The sequence below is a fragment of the Rhea americana genome, unplaced genomic scaffold, assembly GCF_003343005.1.
Source record: "Rhea americana isolate MKP2758 unplaced genomic scaffold, rheAme1 scaffold_420, whole genome shotgun sequence".
Taxonomy (NCBI): Eukaryota; Metazoa; Chordata; class Aves; order Rheiformes; family Rheidae; genus Rhea; species Rhea americana.
In genome coordinates, this window is record NW_028186558.1 from 50,386 (window position 1) to 59,949 (window position 9,564).

General features: G+C 72.2%; 3 protein-coding genes across 4 annotated transcripts in view; all 3 read right to left on the reverse strand.

Moving 5' to 3' along the window:
- ICAM4 (intercellular adhesion molecule 4 (Landsteiner-Wiener blood group)) overlaps positions 1 to 454 on the reverse strand; it is a 2,360-nt gene extending 1,906 nt beyond the window's left edge. The window contains exon 1 of the mRNA XM_085315138.1: positions 141 to 454. Coding sequence (XP_085171264.1) covers positions 141 to 198 — 58 coding nt within the window. The 5' untranslated portion in view covers positions 199 to 454. The remainder of the gene's footprint in view (positions 1 to 140) is intronic.
- A 142-nt stretch (positions 455 to 596) lies between these two features.
- LOC146590078 (intercellular adhesion molecule 1-like) lies at positions 597 to 5,565 on the reverse strand. The gene is made up of 7 exons (XM_085315160.1): positions 5,016 to 5,565; positions 3,566 to 3,838; positions 3,166 to 3,483; positions 2,362 to 2,628; positions 1,997 to 2,275; positions 1,648 to 1,890; positions 597 to 1,202 (listed from the first exon to the last, which is right to left on the reverse strand). Exons 1-7 carry the CDS (start codon positions 5,065 to 5,067, stop codon positions 979 to 981), a joined length of 1,656 nt encoding a protein of 551 aa, XP_085171286.1. The 5' UTR covers positions 5,068 to 5,565; the 3' UTR covers positions 597 to 978.
- Positions 5,566 to 8,509: 2,944 nt separating this feature from the next.
- The window catches only part of LOC146590079 (intercellular adhesion molecule 4-like), a 3,167-nt gene continuing 2,112 nt past the window's right edge, over positions 8,510 to 9,564 (reverse strand). For both annotated transcript variants that reach the window (XM_085315161.1, XM_085315162.1), the window contains 3 exons: positions 9,268 to 9,555; positions 8,801 to 9,061; positions 8,510 to 8,727 (listed from right to left, as the gene is read on the reverse strand). In XM_085315161.1, coding sequence (XP_085171287.1) covers positions 8,591 to 8,727; positions 8,801 to 9,061; positions 9,268 to 9,555 — 686 coding nt within the window. In that variant the 3' untranslated portion in view covers positions 8,510 to 8,590. The remainder of the gene's footprint in view (positions 8,728 to 8,800; positions 9,062 to 9,267; positions 9,556 to 9,564) is intronic.

Sequence of the window (9,564 nt, forward strand, 5' to 3'; positions counted from 1 at the left end):
GGAGCTGAGCTGGGACGCATGGTGCATCCCTGGGGAGCTGGGCCAGGCTGTGTGGCACGGATCCCAGCAGACCTGCAGCACGCAGCCCTGACCCGACGGATCCGAGACAGGCATGGCAGCCTGACGGCTCCAGCACTCACCGAACAAGGCCAGGAGCATCGCGGTGAGGGGCAGGGCCGCGCAGCCACGCCGGGGCATCGCCGCGCCAGGGCGGGAAGCGACACCGGGAGCGGGAGCGGGGCCGGCTCAGGGCATCCCGCACCTCCCGGCTCTGGCGTGGTTCTGGCCTCGCTCCCCCAGCTGCGCCAGCAGGCAAATGGCGCTGGGGCCGCCAGGAAGGAAGCGGGGTTGGCAGCGGCCCCAACCCCGGCTCCGGCGCGCATGCTCGGCGCGGGCGCCCGCCGGCTCTGGGGATCCCCCAGCACACGAGCTCTCGCYGGCTCCGGGGATCCCACTGGCCTCGACCGCGATGCAGCTCCGTGCCATGGCCAGAGCAGTGTCCAAACTCTCTCCCAGGCAGGACRCAGCCGCAGCCCCCTGGGATCCATCCCCAAATCCCCATCCTGGGAGCAGCCCAGTCACGAAAGCCTCTCGGGTGGGAAAACTCATGGAGGGGCGTTTAATGGGCAGTGGGATTCGCTGCCACTGACACAGGGAAGTGCGGAGACCTCGGACACCTCCGCCGAGGAACAGAGTCCGACCTTAGCACCCAGAAGCGCCGCTGGCGCCAAGTCCGTGCGCGGGATCGCCGGGGCCCCGACGCGGGGCGACGCCAGCGCCCGGCCATCACCCGCCGCTGCCGGCCACGTCCCCGGCCCCGCCGGCACCGGCCGTCTGTAGTGTTTGCTTCCAGTCTCGCCCGGGGCGGCTGCGGGAACGCCAGTCCCGCGGGATGTCCCTGGCGCGCGCCGGCGCCTCGTCCGAATGTCACCCTGTCACCGCAGAGGGGGCACCGGCCCCTCCGGCGGCTCCGTTCCGCTAGGGCTGGGCCGCCGGCGCCGACCCGTTGGAAGCGGCTGCCTTCGCCGCCGGCGGGCGCCCGGCCAGGGGCTGCATCTCCAGCTGCCGCTGCTTCTCCTGCAGCTTGTACTGCCGGATCTTCTTCTTGCGGTAGTAGATGCCGTAGGTKGCCCCGGCGATGCCCACGGCGGCCAGCGCGGCCAGGGTCAGCAGCACRGCCAGCAGCACGGGGGGGTCGTGGTCTRCAGGAGAAGGGGGGAAGTCAGGGGAGCTGCCCAGTGCCTCTGGCCCCATTGCATCCCGCCCCGGTGCATCCTGCCCCATTGCATCCCGCCCTGGTGCCTCTGGCCCCATTGCATCCCGCCCTGGTGCATCCTGCCCCATTGCATACCGCCCTGGCACATGGGCTCTGATGCACCCTGCCCCAGTGCATCCCATGCACATCCTGCCATGGTGCATTCCCCCACTGCATCCCACCCGGCACATCACAGCTGCATCCCGCCTCAGTGCATCCCACCTGCATCCTGCTTGAATCCCTCCCTGCTGAATCCTGGCCACGTCACCTTGGCGCATCCCGCCCCAGTTTATCCCACCCCAGYGCATCCCACTCACAGCACCCAACCCCAGTACATCACATCTTGGGGCATCCTGCCCTGGCGCATCCCGCCGGGCTCTGGCAGCACTCACACTCCACCAGCACCTCCACCACGCGCTCGACGTCGCCCAGCCTGTTGGAAGCCCGGCAGTGGTAGGTGCCGGCGTGGGATCGCGCCGCCGGCTGCGGCTCCCCCACGGGGAAGGGCCGCCCCTGCCGGGCGCACTCCACGCGGGGCGGCGGGTTGCCGCGGGCCGAGCAGYGCAGCGCCGCCTCCTGCCCCTCGGTCCAGCTCTGCCGTGGGGGGCAGCCCGCCTCGTCCATGCGTGGCCCGTCTGCAGGTGGAAAAGGGGAAAGGGGGAGGGCGTCAGCACCCAGCTAGCCGCGCCGTGGGACGCTGGGTCCCTTGCAGAGCGGGGGGCCAAGGGGCGGGGTGCTCACAGGCCACGGCGAGCYGGACAGACTTGCTGGCCTTGGGGGCCTTGCTGGTGCCGGGCAGTACGGCCTCGCAGGTGAGCTCCAGCCCGTCGTCCTCCTCGCGGGCCGTCCGCACCCAGCGCAGCGGCGAGGGGCTCCAGTGCGTCAGCGGGTGGCTGGCGCTGGGCTGCAGCCGCAGTCGCAGCTCGGGCGAGTGCCCAGTGGGCAGCTCGCACTGCACCACCACCTCCTCGCCCGCCGACACGCTGGTCATGTTCACGTCCAGCTGCGGGGCCGGGAAACCTGAGAGAAACGGGGATCGGTGCTGCGAGGAGCCCGCGATGCCCGACGGGAGCAGCAGCGGAGCGGGGCTGTGCCCGGACACTCACTGTGGACGTGGACCGTGGCCTGCGCCTCGCGCTTCCTGGGCCCCACGTGCCCGGTGCAGAGCAGCTTGGAGGCTCCCTGCCGTGGCACGGTGAGCTTGGCCACGGCGCGGTGCCCGTCCTCCGAGACGGAGGCTGGCAGCGGCCGTCCGTCCAGGGAAAGCGCGAAGTGCGCCTCCGGGAAGAAGGAGCGGATGGTGCAGGTGACGTTGGCCGTCTCGTTGACTTCCAGGTGGATTTCGGGTTCCAGCTCAGGGTCTGCCGGGAAATCTGGAGCCGGGGAGGAAGGTCCCGGGGTGAGACAGCCGGGAGCCAGGGTGGGAGCTGRGGGACGCGGGATGTTGGGGGACGCGGGATGCCGGGAGCTGCCGTGGGAGCCAGGGAATGCAAGACACCAGGGGACACGGGCTGTTGAAGGACGACAGGGGACATGGGATGCTGTGGGACGAGGAATGTCAGGAGCTGCTGTGGGACGAGGAATGTCAGGAGCTGCTCTGGGACACCAGGGACGCAGGACACAGGATGCCGGGAGCTGGGTGCTGAGGGATGTGGGATGCCAGGAGCTGCAGCAGGAGCCAGGGGCTGCGGGATGCTGGGGGACGTGGGATGCTGGGAGCCACTATGGGAACTGGGGGAGGCAGGAGCCCAGGGAACGTGGGACACTGGATGCTGGGAGCTGCTGCAGGACGCTGGGGGTTGCTGATGCCAGGGAATATGAGACGCTGGGGGATGCTGCAGGATGCCGGGGGATACGGGATGCTGGGGAATGTTGCAGGATGCCAGGGAGCCCGGGCAGCTGGCACTCACCGTAGACGGCCAGTGGCATGGGGACGGCAGTGCTGCTCATGTGGAGCTTGTGGGGCTCCAGGTTGAGCTGCGCCCGGCAGGTGATGTTCTGCCCATGGTGCCAGCGCTGCGCCGTGATCTTGTGGGTCACCAGCACCTGCTGGGGGCTGGGGCGGGTGTCATGCTCAAAGGTCTGGGTGTGCAGTGTCTCGGCGCCCTGGCCCAGGGTGACGGTGAGGTTCCTGACCGGAGCCACCGAGGGTACGCTGCACGTCACGTTGTGGCTCTTGCCCTCCTCCAGCCACTGCTCCAGCTCCAGCCGCGGCTGCTCCGGGGCGCCTGCGGGAGAGCAACCAGAAGGGGATGGCATCCCGGGACGGCGGCCGTGCTCCCTCACCCCAGCCGCCGCCGCCAGCCTTACGGTAGGCGACGAGTTCGACCGACACGGTCTTCCGCACGCCGGCACACTTGTAGAAGCAGAGGACTCTGGAGTGCCACTCGGTGACGTTGCTGAGCTCCACCGAGGTCTGGCCGGGGCTGAACTGGACGTTGTGCTTGAGGATGGAGGTCTCCAGGTCACCCACGGTGTTGGAGTCCGGGCACGTGGTCTTGCAGGTGAGGCGGATGGAGCCGCCGTACTCCACCACCGGCGCCGCCGGCTCGATGGACACCTCGAAGGAGGCRTGCGGCCGCCCTGCAGGGCGAGGGGACGGGCTGGRGACGGGCGGCCGCTTCCAGCTCTCGCCTCTGCCCGCGCCGGTGGCGAGGAGGAGCTGCCGCGGGGCTGCAGGAAGGGCAGCCGCCGGCGGCTGGATTGCGGCTGGATTGCAGCCAGAAATCCCCACTGCTCCGGAGGGGACAGCGCTCCAGAGTGTGGGATGGGATCCCCCCCCCGCGGCGGTGGCAGCTGTCCCCAGCTGCCAGCTGCCAGAGCCCCCGCTCCTGCCTTGCCCTTTCCGGGAAAGCAGGCGGATTCTGCAGCAAGGGGCGGCTGGGAAGGGGGGGACCCGGAGCTGCYGGCCCCGGAGGAAGCCCCGGCCGCACGCTGGCCCCAATTTGTCAGAGGAGGGGGATCCCTGAGGGCAGCAGCGCAGTTCCTCTCCTGCCGGCTGGGGAAAAGCCCTGCCCTTTTCCCAGAATAGGCGCCCTCAGGAAAAGGGACGATTGCTCCGGGTGGCTGGAATCCACAGGGTTTCGCAAGGCTGCCTGCACATCCCGGCGGCGCCGGAGCGGCTCAGCCCCGGCTCCCGCCGAGCCCCGCGGAGCCGGCACCTCGCGTCTCCCGGGAATCGGGGCGCCGGGAGCCGGATCTCAACGACGCCCCAGGCGCCACGGCCTCGCCCGGGTGCTCGCCAGTGGGAAGCCCCTGTGGTCCCAGAGGGAAAGTCCTGCCCGTGTCCCGGGTTGGCTCGGCACGGCTTGGCACGGCTTGGCACGGCTTGGCACGGCTCGGGAGGGCATGGCACAGCCCAGGATGGCTCAGCACGGCCAGGGATGGCTTGGTTCGGGATGGCTCGGCACGGCAGCCCAGCAGGAGGGCGCAGAGCCCCAGGCACAGCCGGACGCCCACAGCAACAGCCGGAGCAACACCCGGACAGTGACGCACCCCCAGTGACAGCGACGCTGTCGCAGCGACGTGCTCGAACCCAGTGACCCAGGGCCAGGGGCGCAGAACCGCAGACGCTCTCCTCTCTGGTCCCCCCACCCCGCGCACCCCGGGGCCAAGAGGGGGACCCGCGGGGGCGGGGGGGGCACTGGGTGCCGCGGTCGCCTGCGCTCGCTGCCACGGCCCCCGGGTCCCCCCGCACCGCCCTGTGTCCCCCGTGTCCCGCGGCCCCCCGTGCCCCCCCGAATCCCCCACGTCCCCTCACCCGCAAGGGCGCACAGGGCGCACAGGACCAGCAGCAGCGCGGAGGGGCGCATGGCACCGGCACCGGCTCCACTCAAATCCGATCGGTCCGGTTCGGCTCCTCCCGGTTCGATTCGGCCCCTCTCGGCCCTGTTCGGCTCCTCCCGGTTCGGCTCGGCCCCGCCCGGTTCGGTTTGGCTCCGCTCAGCTCCGCCCGGTTCGGTTCAGCCCGGCTCCGGCTCCGGCTCTGGCTCCGGCTCCGTTCAACTCAGCGCGGCTCCTCCCGGCTCGGAGTGACTCGGCTCAGCCTGGCCCCGCTCGGAAAGGTCCAGTTCGGTTCCGCTCGGTTCGGTCCCGCCCGGTTCAGCTTAGCTCGGCTCGCTTCAGTGCGGCTCGATTCGGTCCCGCTCGGCTCGGCTCGGTTCGGTGCGGCGTGGTTCGATCCCACTCAGTTCAGCGCGGCTCGGCTCGGCTCGGTCCCGTTCAGCCCCGCTCGTCCCGGCTCGCCCCGTGCGGGCGGCGGCGGCGCTTTATGAGCTCGGCGCGGCCCCGCCGCCCCCCCGGGGAATTCCGGCCGCGCCGCGGGGACTTCGCCGCGGCCTTCCCCAGCCCCCCCCGCTCCGGCCCCGCTCGGCCCGGCCCCTCCGGCCCCCCTCCGCCCCCGAAGCGCAGCCCCCACACGCAGCAAGCAGCGGGCTGCCTTGGCCGGGGGGTGCCCCCGACCCGGCCATGGGGCTGCCCCATTGGCCCCCCCAGCCGTGGGGTTGCCCCACTGCCCCCCCCCCACCGGCCATGGGGCTGCCCCACTGCCCCCTGGCCACTGGGCAGACCCCTGCCGTCCTGCCCCACCACCCATAGGTCCCCCTGCCCCATGGACGGGGGGCAGCCCCTCTGCCCCCCCGACAACCTGCCCCACTGCCCTCCTCTGCGAGGATGGGGCAGCCCCACTGCCCACCAGCTATGGGGCARCCCCACGGTGGGGTCTGGCCCTGATCCAGCACAGGACCCCCCTCCCCGGGAACGGGATGGCTCCTCAGTGGGGTCTGGGACCCCCCGGGGACGGGGCAGCCCCATGGCGGAGTATGGGACCCCCGGAGACAGGGCGGCCCCACGGCAGTGTCCCTCTTGGGGGCCGAGCTGGCAGCCCCCATCCCGCGGCACGTGCTCGCGGGGACGTGAGCAGCCCGAGGAATGCGGGGGCTCGTTGACTTCATCCGAAGGCGGCGCGGGAGCCAGCCACGCGCTCCGGAGCGCCGCGCTTCCTCTTTTCTACTCGCGTTTCGTGAAGTGAGGTGGTTTTTCCGGTAAATTGGATTAGCGGGGTGGGAAGCAGCCAGCGGCACCGGGAGGGCGGAGGGCCGGGCCCTGCGGTGCCCCGGTGCTGCCCGGACCTGTTGGCTCCCGGCTTTTCCTTGGCCTCAGGCGGAGCGCAGGAATGTCCCCGCGCGGGATGCCGCCCCGCGGCCGCAGCCCAAGGGAAACTTCCCGGTTGGAAGCGCCTCGTCCGAGGGACGCGGAGCCCAGCCCGCAGCGCAGGGAGCCGCTCCGCCAGCCCCGGGAAGCCCTCGGTCTCCGTCGGAGCAGGGATCCGGGCTTTCCGCGTCCCCCTCGCCGTCCCCGCGGCAGGGCCGTCGTCGTCGGCACCTCCTGCCCTTCCTCGCGCGCGCGGGCAGCTCCAGGCTTCCGGCGCAGGAAAGTCCAGCTCAGACGCTCAGGGCGGTTTCACTTCTGCATCCCGCCCGAGCCGCCGCGCTCGGCTGTTCCGCCTTCGTGGGAACGGCGCCGGGGCGCCAGGTTCCTCCCTCCCGCGCCCGGGGCTGGGGCGACACCTGCGCCGAGCTGCCCAGGGCTCAGCTCGGCTCCCCCGGGCTCCGGCGCCCGCGGCGCTTCCCGGGGCCGGCCCCTCGTCCTTGCTCCTGCTGCCGCAGGAACCGCTTATCTCGCCGCGTGCGCTCCTCCGTCCCCTCGGCCTTCCCGGGGCCTTGACTCCGGGCGCTCGCCAGGCTCCGGAGCCGCGGCGCCAGCCTGGGGCGTGCAAAGGCCAAGTCCTGCGGCTGCTGCCTCGTCAGCGCCGCGGAGGGGACGGGGACATAGGGGACGGGGACACAGGGGACGGGGTGCGAAGGGACGGGGAACGGCCCCGGCCCTGCTGCTTCCACTTCCCTCCTTCCRCCTCTGCACCGCTGCGGAGCGGGGGAAATCGCCGAGGAGCTGGCGCTGAGCCGGCACCGACGGCCTCTCGCCCCGGGCAGGCGAGTCCCGGAGCGGCCCGGGAGCGAGGAGCCCGTTTGCATGGGGGAACCGGCTGCAGGGAGCCCCGCGACGCTCGTCCGCAGCRCCCAGGAGCGGAGCCGCACCGGTCCGCGCTCGGGGAGGATTTTACCCTCTGCAAAGAGCTGCGGGATTCCCCCCACACACGCTCCTGGATCGGTGCCCGGAGAGCGGCTCGGAGGGGGGGGACGGAGCAGCTTGTCGCTCCCTGCTGCGAGCGGCACCGCTGCTGGGAAACGGCGCGGTTCCCCACGCTTGTGGGGACCGCCGGGACACCCCCTCCCCGCGCAGCCCCGCCGGCTAGCGGAGCACCGGCTCGCTACTCCACCCCGTCTGCCGCCTTCCTCGGCCCCAGGTTTCCGACTTGGGCTCAGGGTGGGGAAACTCAGGAAATTCCTGGTTGACCCTCCTCTGCCACACTTCCACCCTCTCTTGCAAGGAGCAGGAGCTGCCTCCCTCGCGCAGGCAGCACGTTCACGGGTGCAGGACACTATCTCGGAGCAGGACACATCCTGGAGCACAACACGTGCCAGAACAGGACCCGGCCCTGGCCGGAGCAGACCTGGCCCCGGAGCGGGGCGCAGCCCAGCACCTCGAGGCCCGCGGGGTTGTCAGSCCCRTGCTCGCCCTGYGCAAAGGACCGGAAAAGGCAGCTGCGGCCGCGGGGACGCTGGCAGCGCCGGGCCAGCCACGTGYGGGCACTGGCCCCACTTGCCGGAAAAGCTGCCTCTGGAAAGGGGCTCTCGAGCCGCTCCCTTCCTGCTCYGCTGGCCCTGGATGCACCAGGACTTGGGCTGAATCCTCCGGGCAGCAGCGGCCTCGCAATTCCCCCCCCCCCCAGCATCTCTCCTTCCTGCCGCTGGCAGCTCCTGCTGCTCAGCCACGCGATTGCCAGGAAATGGTCTGCTCTGGCCCTGCCCGGACCTGCCCCAGGGTTTCCCCCACGCGCTCGAGTTGAAGCGGTGCCCGGAGGCGGAGGGGCGGGCGGAGAGGGAGGCCAAGCCCTCGCTTCCCACGGCCGCSCCGGCGCCGCCCTTGCACGAGCGCGTGCAACGGGCACGGGGAGAAACGCGGCGGCTCCGGCACCCCCGGCCACGTGGGAACTGCCCCACGCGGAGGCCGTTAACTGCCCCGGGGACGGTGCGTCGAGGAGCCGGGAGTCCGGACCATCCCCGAGCGAGTGGGGACGTGAGGGCAGGCGGCGCCGCGGCGGGGCGAGCGGAGAAGACACGGYGAAGACACGGATTTTCTTGTAGGAGAAAACCTCTTTTCGGCTTGCGTGTACAGCCCCGAGCGCGCGGCCGGGCAGCCTCGGCGCGGGCGGCGCTAGCCCGGCCGGCCCCCGTCCTGCATCGGTCTCCATCCGYGGGTGTGGGTCAGGTACCAGATGGTGACGACGGCGACCAGCGCCACGGCCACGGCCAGCGCCACGACCACGGGCACCAGCGGGCTGCGGGGGGACCCTGCGGGGAGAGGACGGGGCTGAGCCGGGGAGCGCGGCGCGGCGCCTCGCCGCCGGCTCCCGCGGCGCCTCACCTCGGAAGAGGACGTCCGCCTGGGCCGAGCCGGCTCCGTAGCTGTTGCTGGCCAGGCAGCGGTAGGTGCCGGCGTGCTGGCGCTGGGCCTCCCGCACGGCCACGGTGGCCCCGCCGTCCCGCAGCTCCAGGCTGGCGTTGGAGGGCAGCTCCCAGCGGAGCCGCGGCGGCGGGTTGCCCCCGGCCCGGCACGTCACCGTGAGGTTGTCGCCGGCGGMGAAGGCGGCCGGGGCGGCCGAGACGTGCACGTCGTAGGGCGCAGCTGCGGGGAGCGGGCGGCAGTGGCACGGGGGTCCCGGCCGCTCCCGTCCCTCCCCGCGCGGCGGGACCGGCGGCAAAGCCAGGAAGGCTGCAACCTCCCCCATACCCCCCCTCCCCAAGCGAAGGGGGCCCAGGTGTCCGGGCGTGCCGGTTTCCCAACCCCGAGGACGGAGGGAGGAAGGGGAGGACCGAGGCGCCCCGGCTCACCCCAGACCTGCAGCGCGATCGTGGCGCTGGCGTTGAGCCTGCGCCGGCCCAGGCGCAGCACGGCCTCGCAGGCCACCACGTCGCCGTCCTGCTCCCGGCGCGCCGTGAAGCTGTGCACCACCGAGGTGCGGCCGCGGCTGGTGTTCAGCGGGATCCCGTGGGCGCTGAGCGCCAGCGTGAGGTCCGGCAGGCCCGAGGGCGAGAGCTGGCTGGAGACGTTGCAGGCGACGTGCGCCTCTCTGCCCGCCACGATCTCATTGCTCGGGTAGATCTGCAGCAGCAAGAGCCCTGTGCGAG